This window comes from Asterias amurensis, chromosome 10 (genome assembly GCF_032118995.1).
Source record: "Asterias amurensis chromosome 10, ASM3211899v1".
Taxonomy (NCBI): Eukaryota; Metazoa; Echinodermata; class Asteroidea; order Forcipulatida; family Asteriidae; genus Asterias; species Asterias amurensis.
In genome coordinates this window covers 12,181,627-12,201,870 of record NC_092657.1, presented here as the reverse complement: position 1 = coordinate 12,201,870, position 20,244 = coordinate 12,181,627, and the positions used below count along the sequence as shown (strand labels likewise).

At 37.2% G+C, this 20,244-nt stretch overlaps 1 protein-coding gene across 1 annotated transcript; it reads left to right on the top strand.

The window, feature by feature from the left end:
* Positions 1–441: 441 nt before the first annotated feature.
* On the top strand, positions 442–11,722 carry LOC139942684 (uncharacterized). Its single transcript, XM_071939495.1, has 9 exons — positions 442–448; positions 1,097–1,252; positions 1,625–1,755; positions 2,520–2,781; positions 6,103–6,437; positions 8,529–8,667; positions 9,307–9,518; positions 10,534–10,669; positions 10,952–11,722. Exons 1-9 carry the CDS (start codon positions 442–444, stop codon positions 11,233–11,235), a joined length of 1,662 nt encoding a protein of 553 aa, XP_071795596.1. The 3' UTR covers positions 11,236–11,722.
* The last annotated feature ends 8,522 nt before the right edge of the window (positions 11,723–20,244 follow it).

The window sequence follows — 20,244 nt, the reverse complement described above, 5'->3', positions numbered from 1 at the left end:
CTGATTACCTGGAAATTTTTAGGGACACAAACAGGTAGTTATGACGCCAATACCATGCATTTGAACTCGGAGGAACATGGTAACAGACTCCCCTGATTGTTCCTACGATCAGCGTTGAGTTTGGACAGTTCGAACAGAAGAACCACATTTTATTGGAAAGGTATCGTTGTTGTTGATACGTAGGGATTTGTGGTACTCGGGTACGTGGAGATATCCGTCATTAAGGTCCAAAATTACAGCCCCATGCGGACAATAATTAAAGTTGCCGATATTGCAATATGAAAAATGTCCGCATTATTAATTACTTAAAAGGAGATACTGCATCACACAAACATCAGGATTAAATGGATATCTTGGCTTTTTCGTCCTGAAACCCTGCGAATTTGTTTCAGTATTCTAACGACGATTAACTTAATTGAAAAAAGGGTTCTTACATTCACGATGGAAGGTGAATTGTGATAAAGACTGCCCGTGACTTTGTGTAGTGGATAGATCGTGTTCTTGACAATCATTGCCAGTCGTTTAAAGAAACAGATTATGTTATAATTTATCATAATGAAATTCTGAAGACGACTGTATTTGTTGATCAGCACTCGGCGCTGACGGAAGCGGTAAATTCCGAGCCTACGTCAATCAGAACGTTTGCGTGCGCACAAACTATGTACTACCACAGTTAGTATAGAGTGGTGATCGTTTGCGAATACGGCGATTAGCAGAGTCATAAATTTTAGGCCAGGTGACACAGTCCATCCGCTCGGAGCTGATTTCGACACTGGACACCTGTGGCAAAACTGCTTGGCTCTGCTTACCGTTACTGAAGATTCCCTGCATACAAAAGCAGATTAATCCTCGCTTATGTCAGGCATATTTCACAGGTTAAGATGGATGTTTTTGCATGATAATCCGCGCTTGCAAAGAATGATGATCAAAAGTATATAACTCGATGGAAAGCAGAACCGGGAAATTGGGCGGCCGAATTGTTTGTTCATTTTGTTTTTGACAAGAACACTGTATTGAAGAGAGTTCAATTATCAAGTAATTAATTTCAACTCAAAACAAACATTCAAATTACTCAGATATTGTTCATTTTCTTTAGTTATCCTTGAATTGACTGAGAGTAAGATGATAGTTCATCATTTTGGACCACCTCCTGATGGTTATACTCCTGGTCAACACTGGGTCACACAGGTCATGAAACAGGTACCAAAACGAAATCGATGTCAGTCTACTCAACAAGGTGAGCAGATACTACGTTGAAGATCATTGTTTTAATGTTGAACTTCTAACAAGTGACTAACATACCTTTTCTTAAGTATAGCAATGGGCTCTACAAGTATTAAGTAATAATGTAAGTATACAAACTCACATGATGTGCGCTGTCAACGTCGTGTATAGTGCACGGTAAACTAAACAAGAATATCGTCACACAAACAAACAAAGTGGGATTCAAACCATTGACTTTGCCATGCTAGAGGTTACTGTTTTTAGAACTAGACCGCCGAGCAAATTCAATGACTAAAGTCAGTTCGTATCAAAAAGCACGCGGTGCTCACTAACATGTTACTCTTCAAAACGAATCATGTGATTTAAGTTTCATAAAATTGTCTCTTGTCTAATCTTACAGATACATTTACCGACTGTCAGGCTTTGCTGGATGCTGGGTACAAAGAAGATGGTGAATACACAATACATCCCTTCCAGAATGATGAAGGAATTAAAGTGTTTTGTGATATGACGAAGCATACCGGCTGGATTGTTAGTACAAGTTTCCTTTTTATTCAATTACAACCGTACTGTTCCTAGCATAACGGACAATAATAAGTAAAAAACGCAAATATAACACAGCAAATGTTTAATTAACACTTGGTAATCGAAACCAAAACATTTGCAAAAAAACTATGTTTAAGTGAACGTAACACTGGTAAATTATTTATGGTTTACTATGATAATTTGACTTGCACATTTCTTGACTACAGACATGCTTTAAAGGCAGTGGACACTATTGGTTGTTACGAATAGTAACTTGGTAAGTAGTGGGGAGCTGTTGAAAGTTTAAAACACCGAGAAACGGCTCTCTCTGAAGTAATGTTGTTTTGGGGAAAGAATTAATTTTCCACGAATTTGATTTCGGGTGTTTTCTCTTTCATTATTATCTCGCAACTTCAACTATCAATTGAGCTCAAATTTTATGCATGTTGAGATACACATAGTGAGAAGACTGGTTTTTTACCACAATCATTTTTTTTTCCGGGTGCAGAACAGCTTGTATCGTTGTCTAAGTTGTACAGGTACAGTTTTTTTCAACAAGCACAACGGAACTTCAACGAAAACAAAAGGATAAACTGTCACTAAAAAATTATTATCATGGTCTCTTTGTCGTTTAATGGACAGAGATTTTCATGCATTAAGCGTTTACGCTGAAGGTTAATCTGAAATTATTGTAACAACCCTTTTTTCTAAGGGACACAGTGTCGGATTGTATACACATTACAATAGCTACTTTTGTTATAATCTTCTAGGTGTTCCAGCGGCGCTATAATGGATCAGTAAATTTCAACCGCAGTTGGGCGGACTACAAGGACGGCTTTGGGTCAATGGATGGTGAGTTCTGGCTTGGCAACGAGATTCTACATAAGCTGACTGATGCTGAAGGGAACTGGACAATCCGTCTGGACCTAACCAACGAAAAAAACACCACTAGACATTTGATGAAGACACAGCTTCACGTCGGCCCAGCTGATTACACTCTGTTTCTGGAGCACTCCGGAACACAACCAACTAGTATGTAAACACTTCATTTTATTCAACATTGGAATGGTCGTCATTGTATGAAAGATCGTTTTACTAAAGCAGTTTGAGTGCATTGAAACAAAATTACTCTGCAGAAACTCTACATCAAAACAATTATTATACAAACAAACATTACAAATAACACAAACTTATATGTGACTGTTAACATTCTTAAATCTTAACAAATCAATCAATGACACAATGTATACTTAAGATCCAACCGTGCACATGCAAATATGAACACTGAGTTTACTTCAATTAATTTTAATCGGTACAATAAACTGAGCACTGTGACCGGATGCCGTCAAAAGTCTCCGACAACACCGCTGTGGTAACTGTCACACAAAGGTCACGGATGGTAAGCAGTAAACAGCCTGTGACACAGTTTGCAATTGAATACATGTATACCCCAAAAATTTATAACTGTAAAAAAACTTGTCAGAACTCAGTAAACAGTAACGATACAATTGTAAAACAACATCATTTTGGCATGTGTAAACTTGCTTGAAATTAACACTCAATTACGAAACCCATTATTAGTATTAACATAAATCAACTCTATAAAACTCACCCAATAATTTACCGTAACATATCATAGGTAAACAGCCCGCAAAACTGTATTTTCAGCTCATCTAAGCTTAAACATACACGTCAGGGTCGTGCCATCTTGCTCAGCCTTGTAGAACCTGCATGAGAAGAGCGCCCTCTTTTGACATTAAATACATCACAGTTTCATTCGAAACAAACATGACAGTCACTCCCCTGACATTTATGTTATTAAATTTTTACTTAATATATAATCTTTCATGGGAACAATTAGAACAATATTTGTTTGTGTTTGTGGGGCACAGGCGATGTTTTGACGGACCAATTACATGCTTAAATGATACGTTTTAAAATCGTCATTTACTGGTAAATTCTACAACATAAAATCGATCAGTTGACTCCTGGCAAAAGTAGAATTGAAAACAACTTTCTTTGCAATAACATAGCTTTAACATATTTAAAGTCTGATTGTGTTGTTTTCAGTTCCAGTTGGTGGATATTGTGGACACAAACTTGGAATGGAAGACAGGAGTATTGCCGATGACAGGATCACAGCATCCAGTCAGTATGATGATTTAAAGCGTAATCCACATTTTGCACGACTGAACTTGCATCGTTATTGGAGACCAGCTAAAGGCCAAAACAGAAAGTCATGGCTTCAAGTAGACGTTGGTACCGATCATGTGCAGTTTGAAGGTGTCATTACACAAGGAAATCCAATGGAAGGTTCTTTTGTGAAACAATACCAGGTTCAATACAGCATTGATGGCACTGAATGGTTGTATGTGAATGGGACCTCTTCTCCACAAGTAAGAGTACTCAGCAGAAACAATTGCAGTACATCCATCATTCATGACCAAAGTACTAATTGTATTTTGTATTTATTATTTGTCCACCCGTGGTTTATGATTTTTTTTTACAGACATTCATTGGCAACACTGATAGGAACACCCCAGTAACCAATTTATTCCAGCAGCAATTTCAAGCACGGTACATCCGACTCAAACCAACAAAATGGTATCTAAACCCTGGCCTACGTATTGAACTCCTTGGATGCAGAGGTATTGCTTCCTTTAATCATCACGTTTCAGTCAATCGACACGTTTTCGAGCGAACGTTAATTCATTATTATTATAAAATAATTAAAAGTAAACAAATCAGTGACAGACTTTATATTTATATAAATAATAACACGACAAAATCGGAGCATACGAAACAGACCAACAGCCTGGAATACTAACCCTTTAAAAGTATTGAGCTCATTGGCTTTAGAGGTATGTGATGTAAGTAAATTAAATTTGATGTTGACCATTCCCCACGTTTTCGAAGTACAACATGTCGAAAAACAAGACCAAATTCAAAGTGCTAAGTCCATTTAATGTTTTCTCTGAACATACTTAAGTTGGCTTGATCGCACAACCATAACATTTTTTATTTTATTTTATTTAGATCATCAAATTTGTCACCAGAAGCTTGGAATGGTAGATGGTACCATCCCTGATGAAAAAATAACGACATCATCTACTTCGTCAGACTGCCCCGACAACTACGGGCGGCTAGATTTGTGGGGTGGCTGGTGTCCAAAATGGTATGACAAAGACAGTGCATGGTTCCAAGTGGAGCTAAATCGACCGGCATTGATTCAAGGTGTTGTAATACAGGGTAACGTCAAAGAATTTGTGTGGGTTAAAACGTTCATTGTATCTTACGGTGACAACGAGCAAAACCTGCGCTTCATAGGAGGGACAGATATGGACAATGCAAAGGTATGAAGTAATACATAATTGGCGGAAAACCTATTAAAGGAACTGGGCGATATCGGTCTTTACTCAAAACCTACTTGGTAACGGGTAATGTGCAGCTGTTGTTAGTATAACACCTTGTAAGAAGCTGCTCCCTTGGAAACGTGTTTTTAAGAAGAGGGTTATTTAAAAAAAAAAAATACTTAATTAAGCTGAAGCCTTTTATTATACATTTGTGTCACAAGTTCGATTCAATATTACGCTCAAATTTAAAATGTTTGTTTTGTATGCATATGTTGGGCATATGTTGGGCATATACTGATTTTTGAAAATTACCAATCGTGTCCCGTGCCTAGCTTCCAACGACCTCAGGGTATGTTGTTTTTAGATTCGTTGTTGTCATCGAGCTTCGTTTGTGTTTGCTTTCAAGAAATTCTCTGGAAATATAAATGGAGCGACCAGAGTTACCAACATGTTTAATGAGGAAATAAGAGCACGCTACATCCGCATCACACCAACTGGGTATCAAGGCGCTCGTCCTGGACTACGTATTGAACTCCTTGGATGTAGCGGTAAATTCGTTTAAACAATGTTGTATTTACTTAATTTTGTTTGATATTTACAACACTAACAACCTTAGATTCGTCTTTTATTTGATTTGTTTGTCCCTTCAAATTTTGTTTTATCATTCGTCTTGTTGTATTTCTCATATTTTAAGCAGACCCAACACTGCAGTCCTTTTGAATTCATTGGACGGAGTTTTACATTTTTGGAGACAATCGCTGGGAATACTTTTGCTTCTTTTCTAAACATGTATTAAGTAGCAATTGCTCATAATTTAGCACATAACAAAATATAGAAAAATGGAAGTGACAAATACAATATTTGAGAATACACTGTTACCAATGGCTTTTGTTGTTGTTCTGAACCTGACAATCAAAGCCTGAATTTTAACACAACAGTAGACAACAAATCATGCACTTCGATAACATGATACTATTGTGATGTCTTTATTGTTAAACAGAACTCTGGTTTTGTTTGGATCGTCTCGGAATGGGAGATGGCAGCATTCCAGACTTCAGAATCACAGCATCAAGTACACAGCAGAGGGAAGATGGTAACTGTCAACCAAGCAATGCAAGACTCACTCAATCAGCAAACAGTCATACTATTGGCTGGTGCCCAGATCATAAAGACAATAACCAATGGTTACAGATTGATCTAGGATTTAAAGTCATAGTAGAGGGATTGATGCTGCTGCATGGATCTACTCAGGGAACCAGTGTTGATATGAATTATGAGTACCAGCTGGAATACAGTAATGACCAGAACACGTGGTATACTATGAATTCAACACAGGTAAGGAACTGTAATCCTAACTCTGGGAAGGTTATTGATGCGTCTTAAAATCAAAACTGTATGTTGAAATAATGGTTTGATTATCAATAAAATAATGATTGTATCAATCTATTTTGCCCCGAACTAAGAACTAACGAAACTGCTTGATCTTGTTCAACTTGCTGATTGTCAAACCGCAATGTCGCTGGCTTAAAATGTTCAAAATTTTGTGAATTTTTTTTTCAATCAGACTGATTTTCTCAAATCATCTGTTGCGTTAGACTAATCCAATAATAGTAGGAGTAAAGTTGATTAGTCAAATGTGGCTAAATTAATAGACATGTTTAAAGTCACATGGAAATTGTATTTTTTGTTTTCAAAATAAAGCTTTTGTGACTAAGCTATGTGTTTTGATGAGTGGAATGTGAATAATGTTACATGGTCACAGCTTGTACCTTTAAACCTGTAGCCAGCGTGTGTGTTTGCTGAGCCGTATCTTCCTTTCTTAATTCCCCACCTGTGTGCTTTGTTAAAGTCACCTGGAAATATATATTTTTTTCTTTCAAACATAAGAGTATATGCTTACGAACAATAAAACATTTTGTTTAGTAATTGTTTGTCACGATTTATATGTTTAAAAAATATATAAAGTTGTTTGGGGGGGGCTGACCTTGCCTACCCCTTTTTGTGACGTCAATCGAGGCAGACTTTGCCTGCAATGCGTATAGTAAACACACGTGCAAAGTACATGTACGTCCAAGTCGTGAGTTGGTACGTTTCAAAAAGTGTTTTTCTGCATTCAGCAGCAATACACCTGGTCGGCATTGCCGGACCCCCCCCAAAAAAAAAATGTTTTTGGAACGTACAAACTCACGACTTGGTCCGTACATGTACTTTGCAATTGTGTTTACTCTACGCATTACAGGCAAAGTCGGCCTCAATTGACGTCACGAACAGCGCCCTCTCGGGTCGGGGGCTACTCTTAAATTTGTAAATAACATAAGAACTGATTTTTTAAAACCTTAGTTAACTGTCTATTCACATTGTTTGTTCACATACCACTTCCAGGTGACTTTAATGGCACTTACTTTCTTTCAAGACGTGGTCATGCTTGAGGAATTATGTGGTATATAAGCTTATGAATGTCATAGCCGCACCCTCTTTCGATTCTGGGAAGTTTGGGACGGGATGCTGACCGGTGCAAACCTCGGTGATGTGATGTTCACTACTTCTACCGTGGGGTCTAACTAATGTTCTAAAAATATAGTTCTCATTTTATTTACAAATTTAAGAGCAGGCCCCGACCCGAGAGGGCGCTGTTCGTGATGTCAATCGAGGCGCGATATTTGAAGATAAAATGTATAGTCTTGCGCCGTACACTACGTATGGGTACCTATTCGGTATGTTGCCCACGTACAGAACTACGGTTACGGAGCAGCCTGCACGCACTACGGCTGCTGTGCGGACGATTCACTCGGATTACCCCGCACTGTGAATCGCAAGCTAAAAACATACCCTCAAAGTTCAAACTTACCCGTATAATTCACGTTTGGCATACGTTCTTCTAGGTTCGTCACGTCTTTCAGGTACCTTCTTTGACTCCGCAAAAGTTATTAGGTTGGCGTCATGTATTAGAGTAACCTTTCTCTTTAGGCAAATGTGTGGTGTATTCCGGATTCGAAGCACGGAGGCTCAAAATGTTCACTGCACGGCGCTGTAAAAGACGTCGGACTGGACCTTGTGAGTCTGACTTTCGCTGCCCACAACCGCCCATACTTGGGATCTGCGGGAAACAGATGCAACCGGCATTGTCGGAAAACTGCAAAACAAACTTTTTTTTCGAAACGTTCAAACTCACGATTTGGACCGCATGTGTACTTTGCAGGTGTGTTTACGTATTGCAGGCAAAGTCTGCATCGATTGAGGTCACAAAAGGGGTAAGCGGAGTCAGCCCCAAAAAACTTTACCTAATTTTTAAACATATAAATCGTGACAAACAATTACTAAAAAATTGTTGTTTTTTCACTATATACTGTCATGTTTGAAAGAAAACCATATATAGATTTCCAGGTGACTTTAACTTACATGAATTGTTTTATTGATTCTTAACAGATTATGCGAAGAAACACTACAGCAGACTCGGTAGCTACCAGTATGTTCCATCCACCAATCACTGCTCGTTATGTTCGCATCATACTAAACCAGACTGATGGCTCTCTATGGATACGTGTTGAACTCTTGGGATGTAAAGGTTAGTTCTATCGACATGTCTCATCCACATTGTCTTAAAACAAAGTTTTATTCGTCTGAACTAGTCGTGAAATAATTTTATAAAACCAAGAACTAAATCGAACAAACAACAAATTATAAATTTAAATGGTGTACATTGAACAATTTTGAATTGATAATTTCAAAGTGATCACATTTGATCGATTATTATTAATATATATATATATATTTTTTTGAGCGACTCGCAACTCTAAAACCAAGATTGTTCTGAAGTAGTAAAGGTAAATTTGACGTTCGGAAATCACTACCTACTTGATGGTCAACATGTATTGTGTTTCCCCACAAACTTTGAATCTGAAAAATGGTTCTTACAACGTGTTTTTGTTTTTTTAAGGAAAAGTGTTTTTCTTAAATCGTCTTGGAGTGATCACCGATTTCTCAAAAGCGTGGTGATATTTTAAATTAGAATGTTTACAAAGCATGTTGTTTGTAATTAATTATAAACGTAATTAATTTAACTCACGAAACCGAGCCCAGTTTGAATCGTTTGTGTTGTAGAGCAGCCTTTTATAAAACACATTCAAAATTGTACTGTCACTACAGAATAGGAGATCAACGCATTCAATTCAAGTCTTCATTCAATCAAGTATTTTATTTACAGTACGCTGGGTATGTGGACAACGCCTTCTTAAGGAAGCCCATATCATTCCAGACGAATCGCCACGGCTTCAGATTGACCTACTGTTGGTAACTCTAGTTGAGGGAGTCATAGCGCAAGGGGAAGCTGCCCCGTCATTTCAAGTAGAATACAGTCTCGACAACGTTACCTGGTTCAACGTAAGCCACCAGGGACCGCCTCCAGGAGAACCTCGGGTAAATGGTTTCGTCTTGGTATACAAACAAAATGGTTCTTAAAATTTACAATTTTTACTCGGGTGGACTTGTTTCTCAAATAGTTTTGAACAGAGACAATCGGTAATCCCGGAAATTCATATACGTAGCCTTCAAGGAAACTTGCAAGATAAGAAACATTTCATGTGTTACTACTTTGTATAAAAAAAGACTATTGTTTTAAAGGCAGTGGACACTATTGGCAATTACTCAAAATAATTATTAGTCATGGGGAGAGGTTGTTAGTATAAAATATTGTCAGAAACGGCTTTCTCTGAAGTGACGTAATTTTCGAGAAAGAAGTACTTTTCCACGAATTTGATTTCGAGACCTCAAGTTTAGAGTTTGAGGTCTCGAAACCAATCAACTAAGAGCACACAGGTTCGTGTGACAAGAGTATTTTGATGCCCCGCCGGCGAAGCCAGCCGAAGGGGCACATTGAGTTTGCCGTGACCTTCCGTGTGGCGTGTGGACTCACCGTATCAACTCCAAACTTGGTTTGTGGATTGGTCATGGGATCCCCCAGAAACCTATTGTTTTTGGACCCCTCAGATAACTATTAAGCTCATTTTGGTTAAAACAAAATAAATGTTATCCGAACGATATCTCAAGAAGGACTTGGCGTATCAACTCCAGACTCGGTTTGTGGATGGGTCACGGGATCCTCAGAATCGTATTGCTTTTGGACCCCCTCAGATAAATATCAAGCTCATTTTGGCTAAAACAATAACTCAAAAAGGACTGGCAACTTCTTCTTAGCGGGGCATTTGTGTTGTAAACACACCATTCTTGTTTCTTTTACTATTATCTCGCAACTTCGATGACCGATTGAGCTCAAATTAATGTTCACAGGTTTGTTATTTTATGCACATCTTAAGATACACCAAGTGAGAAGACTGAACTTTGATAATTACCGAAAGTGTCCACTGTCTTTTAGGCAAATGTTTCAATAAAAAAAAATTGCCTTCATCATGGTGTTATATCTCCTGTGCTACAGATATTCCATGGTAACACTGTGCAATCCGCACCGCTAACCATCATATTTAAGCAGCCGTTCCGAGCTCGCTTCATCCGTGTGACTCAAACAGACCTCGGACATCCAGCTGTAAGCATTGAACTCATTGGATGCGGAAGTAAGTTGCTCGATTTCAGTTAAATTACTGAATTTCATGTCAAACCGCTCACATAATATTTGTATTATGACTACAATCATACTTATAAGTCAAAACAAACGATCTGAAATATGTGTAACATAAACTTTTAAAGTGTTTACACGTTTGAAACAGTGTTTAAACAAGGTGCTGATTCAAAATGTTTAATTCAAAAACAAAAGCTGACTATTGTTAACTGACACTTAAACAAATAATAACATCAAATATTAAAGTTGAATATTTGTACTTACTTATGTTCTCCAGATGATATTCTTGAGACTGTCAACCATCAAGCATTCAGCATTCACCATCACACAGATGTTAAGCAAACCGGAACAAACTGCCCCGGTCTGAATAGTGAAGGAGGATGGTGGTTTAATAGATGCTCTGGTATACCTGGTGTAGATAATAACCTTAATGCTGAATATATCCAACCTGGTGATACTTTTGGTCCATACGAACGAGTCATTAGAGCTAGTGAATGGAATGGTTCTCGTATTGCAAAGACTGAAATCAAAATACGCCGTCAATCTCCACCTCGTGGCTAAGACAATGTTTTATAATGAAATGTGCAATGTCCCTTGACACTCAAATGATTAGCCAACGCAGACTCGTGTATTGGTGCAATTACTAACCAATTTAACTATTTAGCTCAGACGTAAACAAGTAAACAGTACTGTGATACTGATCAAGCACTACAGCACAACCAAAAACAGAGCCTGTGTACTAGGGCTGTCAGAAAAAGGAAAAAAAAATCACATGCACCACGTGACTGGTATCCTGCTCTATTTTGCTTGGCAAAACCGTGTTGATCTTCTTTTTTTCTTCGATTCATCAGTTCAGTTAGAACAACATCAATTATTACTAAGGTGACATTATTTACACTCAATTAGTTTCATAAAACTGTGGATTTGGTGCAAATATTCAGGTCCATTTACTTACTTCGGTTGAAAAATGAAAAACCGAAAAACAACATTTTTAAGGAAAATGTAAACAGTTTTAACTGTTTTTGTTGTGTTTATGATGCGGCTGTTGGTTATCCATAACAAAAAAAAAATTAAAAAAACATTAGACACTGGACGAACAGACATAGGTAAACGAAATGTGTTATATTCCACAATGTAAAAAAAAAAAAAACACTCGAATCAACGTAAACAACATTGGACAATGTATATTTTAAGCAATAATACGAACAGAAAAAAACAAACAAAAGTGTTGCCTGTGCTATAATACGAGTGAATAGTTTCATCAAACAGTTTTAAACCTTAAGTAACACATATTTAGGTAACACGATTTTCACTTGTGTCTCAATTGTAACTTATTGATGTAATACTTGCACCTGTAACTATTTTTGTGTGAGTAAGTTTTAATTATATTGGTATTAATTGTATCGATGTAATATTGGTCACATTTTAATTTCAGAAACCAGTTTTTAATTTTAAAACATTTAAGCTGCGATTGATTAGTAGAATCATAAAACAATAATATTTTTCATGGGATAAAACCTGACAAAATAAACCTTAACAAACAAACTTGTTTTCAAAAAATTAAATTTCTCAAATTTGTGGGTTACAAACCATGTTTGAAGGATGGTTTCTGATTGCAAGTGTTGTTATTTGATTGATCAGTAGATCGAATAATACTAAAAAATAATATTATTCATGAGATATTCATGAGAATTGTTTGATTTTAAGTGTTGTAATTTAATTGTAACTTATTTGAAAAGCTCTACAATGTATACACAGAAAAAAAGTGTGAATTAAGTTGTACTTGGCGTTAATTAATTAACAAAATCAGTGGCTAGGGCAATGTGGTTTGGGTTTAAATCCCGGGCGCTGGGTAGGTATGGCTAGATGAGAGATAAGTCTAGTGACCGTTTGGATCTTGTTAGTGACTTAAGTAACTTGATCTCCAGGGAGCTGAGATGGTTTAGAAAATCAAACAAATGACCCACAAAACTATTGTAATTGATACAAAGTCAAACACTTGAATGTTGTTGTCACGTGAGAAAGCATCGGATACGAGTATCAAGGCAACTTTTAAGAATTGTTCCAAATGCTTTTGTATTTTCCTCACTGAATATACCATTATTAGGGCAGTCATCGTTGGATTTCATTGGCTCAATCTATCTCGCAATGTTTCATATGATGTATTTCCTTTTAATATACAAACAAATAATCTCAGCAATAAAACAGTGTACTTACACAAAATTAAATACGGTTTCTACTTATAAAAAACATGAATTATGATTGAAACAATTAGCCAACTTCTTTCTACGGGAAGCTCTTAGTTTAGATTCCCCTCGCTGATGAACAGCTTTGTGCTAATTTCATTTGCAATCAGTTGCAAAATACTGTACATACAAATAAGATTCCTTAAACACTTCGTTGATTCCCTTAAACAATTGTAGTTTAAATTCACAATATTAGTGATAACTTTCGGAAACGGTAGCCACTTTAAGCATAATTAAAAACAAAAACTTGAATATATTGTATAGTTGTATTTGTTTCAGAAGGTCAAATCAAACATGTTTTGATCAAAGAGCTTTCAAAGACTTAAAAGTCCTTTTGGTTTTATCGAACTTAACTATACCATCAACTCGAACATCGACTGTTAAAAGGTAAATGCAGATGAAGCTGTAAGCAGCAACTGTTGTACTATAGTTTGCTTTTTTAAATGATCATGACAAAATCACAACAATTTATGGAATCATTACCCTTAATATCAAGGTTACCTTATTATATTAAAAATGTCATTAGCAACATTTAACTTGTCACTGTTTTTTGAGTTATCATGTAATAATCATATCTTTGAATATATTAATGGAATAAATATCGTAGTTGAAACTATTTTTAAATGCTTGGATTATCTCAAACATAAAATACTAACGATTAAGAAAAAACAGGGTAATTAAGGATTTTAATAGTCTTGGTTATGAGTAAACAAACAATGTATTTAAAAAAAAAAAAAATAAATAAATACGGAAACAACTTTTCGCAAAAATCATACAACATGTTCGTCAAAACAGTTTAAGATTTCGAGCTTTAAGAATAGTTTCTGATTTGAGAATGTCCTCTTTAAAAGTAATTTTGTGTGAAGCTCTAACAAATATATTTAAATGTAGAGGATGTAATATTTTCATTCACTGGACATTTTTGATTGAATGGTTTTAGCACTAAATTTAAAGTATAGTGGCAAGAGCATTGGTTTGTGGGTTCGAATCCTGGTCATGATTGAACCTTATTAAGCAACCACATAATGACCCGGGGAGTGAGGCTGTAAAGTCTGACGTAAACAAACGAGTTATGGATAATGATACCACTTAAAATTAAGAAGGGTTCCAACTGCTACTCTGGTGCATGGTGAAAATATAAAATTTAGTTTGTTATAATTGACACTTTTAAAATCTTGCATTGTGTGCCTCGATTGTGATTTGCGAAGTAACGTAAACTTGTCGGTAGTAACTAATAGTAATAGTATGTGTAAGTCCATGATCACTGTTGAGCTTGTGGCTCTGAGCCACCAATTATGAAAAATTCACCTGGGTGCAAGTTTGTGTAACTTCATTCTGGTAACATCTTACAGTAAGAGGCTTGTGGTAACACCATTGATGAAAATATCTAAAATAGTTGAAGTGGTTCGGAAAAGAACCGTTGTTTTCAAGACCCAAAACTTACAACGACATCATGAAATGGTTTTTGTTTTTAGGATATTCATTTGATACAATTTGATAAAATGTATACAAGTACACAAGTTAACAGTACACGCTGTTAGCTGCTGTAGCTCACACGCTCTCGAGGTCGAATTACACATACTATATTGATGTTTAGTGGTATTTTAAGTACTGTAACAGTGTGCGGTACGTTGTTCAAATTTAGGTTCAGCTTTCGTCTTGTGCATTGCTGGGGTCCATTACTATTAAACAAACTGCTCGTTAAGTTCCCTTAAATTTACTAATTCAAACCTTTTACTAAAATCCATGGACAATACGCATATGACGTGTGCGTAGTGTTTAAAATGTTAGATGAAAACATTCGTACTTGTAAAGTAGGACACATAAAGAATAATTTAACTTCGTCAAACAAACTTTCACCATTTTAAGATTTGCAAATCCAGGCATTATACCTACAAGACACGTTTGGTTGTTTGGTATTAGGTACCAATAGTTAAAAAGACAAAACAAGTCGTACTTTCCCGTATGTTCTGAACGTCGGTTCGTTAATGAAAAGTTGTCACTGACTATACAATTTCTTACATGAACCGGTTAGATTTATTAAGGACTAAAAAACATGCCTGCAGGTTTAAAACTAAAGAATTGTGTTGAATCATCTACAAATAAAACGTTCAACCTCAGAAACCTTTCACACGATGTTTGTTTTATTCGAGGGGTCTCTAGAAAAGAAAAAAAAAACGAGAACATTTCATTTAAATGTATTAACATTGTCTAAAAAAATGGGATTATGTAACTTACTTTAAACTCTACTGGTAACAATCAAACTATTGTTGTGTTGTTGTAGAAAGAGGACATCAATAAAAAAAAAAAATTAAAAAAATGTTAGTCTTACAAGTAGTACTTTTTCGTGTCGAAAATTTTCCATTGGTAAAGGAACACGCCAAAAGTAATTGTTTTTAATCTAACCAAGAACTAAAACAAGATGTTCACTCCTCAGTTCCCTTATTGCAGACTGATGAATGATTCAATTCCACATTATTTGGCTGTAAATGTACATGAGTGTAACTTAGTACATGACATTGTGCACTTCCAACCTTATCAAAGTAGTGAACCTCTTTACCTTAAATAAAAATGATCCATTCCGTTACATTGTTTGGGCATAATTGTTACGTGCGCCTAATTCATAATAATGTCGAAAAGGAACTAACGCACACAAAAATGACAAGGAAAAGTGAAACCTAACCAGCGATTATATTCACACAGGTAATTTATTTTATACTCCAACATTAAGGTTTAAAAGTAGTATAACAACTTATAATGTACATGGCAGATTTAATACAATTCAAATAAAATACCCTAAGATTATAGCTACCGGAAGAAGACGAAGTGTAACAGAAGCCCTGTGCCAAATGGCATAGCAACTGGAAGATTAACGAATGGAGGATATGTCATGATTAGGAACATACACTAAGTCTTCAATGACATGTGGTTGCATGAGAACATCCCTGCTGACAATTCAAACATGTCGATCCTCTATAAGAAAGGAGCTAAGTCTTTGTGACAACTACAGATGTGTTTTTTTGTGGTAAGAGTTAGGTAATTTTATAACTTTACAACCAATTTAAATTAGATTGGCCTGCAAATGCCGAGGCCTGAAATTATGGGAAAATGACTGCAACTGCCTATAGGCGGAGTAATTACTAGTTAATCATAATTAATATAATATTACTTTCAACTTTAACCAATGCTCAGGTTCTTCCCTGTGAGGGGCAGACACCACCAAGCCAAGTCAAAACCTGCTACATTGGCTAAAGAAAACAGTAGCGAAGAAAACGGTCTTGATAATCGAGACCTTCTTTGACCAGAGCTGACGACGAAGTGGACGAGCATTTGCAATGCGCCCCTCGTAGTCGTTACACCTCAGCAGTTTTCAAAAGAAGAAGGGAACAAAAGCGTCTTTTGTGCACAGAGAAAGCTTTATTTATTCTCCAAGGAATTCACTACAGCATCTCTCTCCTGAGCGTGGTTTGTAAATATTTCGTCGACATATTGCTTCAACACCTTCAAAGGGTCCTTAAACCCATACAACCACAATTTCAGCCAGGAAACAGAACCCAAAAAAGCCCAATCGATGGAGATTGCACTTCATGTCAATTGTTGGAAGAAAAAAAAACAGAGAACAAAGGCGATACATGTACATCGCGTTTGTAGATTTTGCCAATGCATTTTAACCGTGTCAACTGGGGAACAAGTTTGGATATATTTCTACTGGGGTTGGGAGAACATAAATAATGCGACAAAATACAAAGTTATGTGTGATGAACTCTGATTGCCCTCGTGCAATCTCCTTTAATGCCTCCTGGGCAACTCACTTTTTCATTACATAGTGGAAATAATCAACCAACGTGCACGCTCTGGCACGCCCATTGTTTTGCTGTGTCTCTATTCAAGTCTCCAAATTATCTAGACTACTCAACTGATAATGATTGGCTACTCGTCAACCCCAAGGGTCAACTTTCGGTCAATTTCTGTAATCAACGCTGGGCCATCAAGTTTTCTGCGAACTCAACTACCAGCTGCCACTTCGTCACAACTATTCTGAAAAGGCTACTCAAATCTCAGCAAGACAATCGTACGCAACAACTCACGCATCAAACAAACTAATAAACAACCCTGTGAAAATTTGAGCTCAATTTGTCGTCGAAGTTGCGAGATAGTAATGAAAGAAAAACATCCTTGTGCTTTCAGATGCATGATTTGGAGACCTCAAAATCTAATTATGAGGTCTTGAAATCAAATTCGATGAAAATTACTTCTTTCTCTAAAACTACGTTACTTCAGTAATACCCGTTCCTTACATTGTTTTATACTATCATCAGTTCCCATTGACTGGTTACCAAGTACGGTTTCATGATTATAATTATTTTGAGTAATCACCAATAGTGTCAACTGCCTGAAATAGTATGGATGCGGTTCCAGCTTAAATGTATTTGACTCATCCACATAATGGCCAACGAGAGACCGATGAAAGCTCATTTTAATGTGACACTGATGAGGGCACTATGCGTACAGGACGTCCACTTCCACGTTACCATTACGTTTTCAGAGAGACACTAAAGAAGCGTCTTATTTTACCACCAGGTGCATCTTGGTATCAGCTAGAACAACTTACCGAGCGTACACGAGGACAACCTGTAATATAGCCGTGTTCGCATTGGACTAACGTTTTACCGAGACAGTGGTTAACATTCCAAAAGGGGAAACTTACCAGCGTCCGCACTTGGATTTATCTGACTCGGGTAAACTAACCGAGACCGTGGGTAAACTAAACGAGCTGCCCCCCTTGCGTGACATTGAATAGTTCGATAATCCCAAAAATATTGTTCTTCCATGACAAAACATGTCAGCTTCTTCGGGCCACGGACAGATGGGAGATTTAACCGAGTCGTCGCGTTTCATTGGACTTTTCGGCTCGGTTAAACTAACCTGGTCAATTTAACCGGGCACCTTTGGCTCGGTTAAACTAGCCATTCGGGTCGGGTAAGTTGCCTGGGAGGAACACTTCCTGGGCTGGTCGCATTGGACTTGAAATGGGTAAGTTACCCGTTGGCTCGGTTAGTTTAGCCAAATTAAGTCCAATGCGAACAGGGCTTAAGAAACCGAACAAAGACGGGAGGAGCTTACCAAGAGCACACAGCTGCTTCAAGAGAGGCATTTGACAATGAATGCCTACTACTTTTGGGCATAACAACAATTGATGAAGTGTTGGTATCTACAAGAGTAAGTTCAATAATGTGCACATAGATTGTTTGCAAATGTTATTAATAACAAAATAGTTACTGACTAAGTATAACTTCCTGTCAATATAAACGTATTGAACAAATAATTTTAAACAAAGCAAACCCCATTCCGAATCTACTGAAAACATGATTCAACGACTTGTTTACCGCATACTAAAATAACACTTCGATACTGATAGAGGGGGCTACGCAAATTTAACACTTGACATTTCAAAGCAAAATAAATAATAGTTATGTTGGACTATGATGGGTTAAGGTGACGTAAAATAATGACAACTAAATGTTAAAGTCTAAGTTTTATTTTGGTTTATGACTTGCCTTTTGTAGATTAGATAACACAACTGTAAAAGCTGAACAATCAAAAATGTGTCGTAACTGCGATATTGTATACAAAAGCAAAAGTAGAGCAAGCCATCGAAAATATAAAGCATTTGATTATTTTTTTTTTGAAATGGTACAGTACCGCTACGACCCAGCTTCATCCGATACTGTAGCAATGGGTACTGTATCGACTATTTAAGAGTAAAGTCGATACAACTCTTTCTAAACATGCTTTTGCAGCAAAGCACAATACAAGATAATGTGGTGTTTAATCAACAATAAGGGAAAATACTCAGTTAAAGCAATTATACACGGTCGGTAAACAGCATTGTCCGAGTTCCACACTTAGTGTATCACAACTTATATATAAAATAACAAACCTGTGAAAATTTAGGCTCAGTCGGTCGTCGGAGTCGGGAGAAAATAACGGTAAAATCCACCCTTGTTTCCGCACGTTTCGCCATGTCATGACATGTGTTTACTATAAATCCGTAATTCTCGTTGTCGAGAATTGATAATTGTTTCAATGTTTTCTCGAAAAGTAAAGCATTTCATGGAATAATATTTCAAGAGAATTCTTTAACCTTAACCCTCTGTAAACCCTGTAAGTTATTTGTTAATCTGTGAACTTTTATTTTTGTTTTCTGTTCCGAAAGTGTATAATGGCTTTAACAAATAAATCTCCACTTTTGAATCAGGTCACCTGGCCTTTGGATTACTTCAGCAATGTTACTACTAAAAAAAGTTTCCATAGCTACCAATCGTCCATAACAGGGCCGTGCTGTCTTTGGTTTGTTGAGGTGCCAACAATCCTGCAGGAAATTTCCAGCTGTTCGAATGCTTACCAATAAATATAACACTTCTCAGTTGGTTGTTGGCCAGCGCTCAAAGGAGCATGAAACGCATGAAACACATTAATGGAACTAGGTTGGTGTTGTCCATTGACCAAATGATCAAAGAAACAAGAAGGGCTGTTGGTTAAAACTGTTGATCTGCTTGAGTATCAAAAATAATATAAAATGTATAATGTAAGTAACGATTTCAGTTGGTCGAGTTGGTCTTTGAGCGTTTGTAATCGTTTGTTATAAAATGCATATGATTAGACAGACATTTTAAAAGTAGAATATAATGATCCACACTAGCCTTTCGCTCCGAAAAGACGCAGCTGTAAACCCACCCGCCGTATACCCTGTGCATGGTGTGTGCGATCACATCGAATGACCCAACCGTATACACACTGTCACATCGCACGAATACTGTTCACACAAGTCATCACACTCGTACACCACTAACCGCATGCGGAGGCCGTCAGGCCGACAGCCTTGTCGGGTCTGTATCTTCCCGTTTAATGTGTTGTATTGAAAAAATTCAAATAGTGGACGAAATTGGGGGGGCTCTAGGATATGCTAGTATGCAGCTCATGAATATGTATATCGTTCGTCAGACCTATCAGACAACACAGGATGTGAGACACGCCTATCATGCTCGCTGAGCGTCCATGGTGGTGGTGTGTGATGATGTAGACATGTCTCATCTTTCGCGGGCATTATGGTAATGAGCTGACCGTGGGAACTCTTCGCTTATTATAGTAATGAGGTCAGTGGCTTCAACACAGACCCTACAAGGCTGTCGGCCTCACGGCCTCCGCATGCGGATTATGTTCGGGGGCATCGTGTCGTGCGATGTTACGCACAGTGAATACGGGTGGGTTTTACGCACAGTGAATACGGGTGGGTTTTTATACAGCGGCGGTCTTTTTTCGG

Bases quoted from the DNA above. Each gene is read 5' to 3' on its own strand.
- LOC139942684 (XM_071939495.1), top strand. The intron at 8,668-9,306 runs GTTAGTTCTATC...TTTTATTTACAG, and splicing joins TGAACTCTTGGGATGTAAAG to TACGCTGGGTATGTGGACAA. The intron at 9,519-10,533 runs GTAAATGGTTTC...CCTGTGCTACAG, and splicing joins CGCCTCCAGGAGAACCTCGG to ATATTCCATGGTAACACTGT.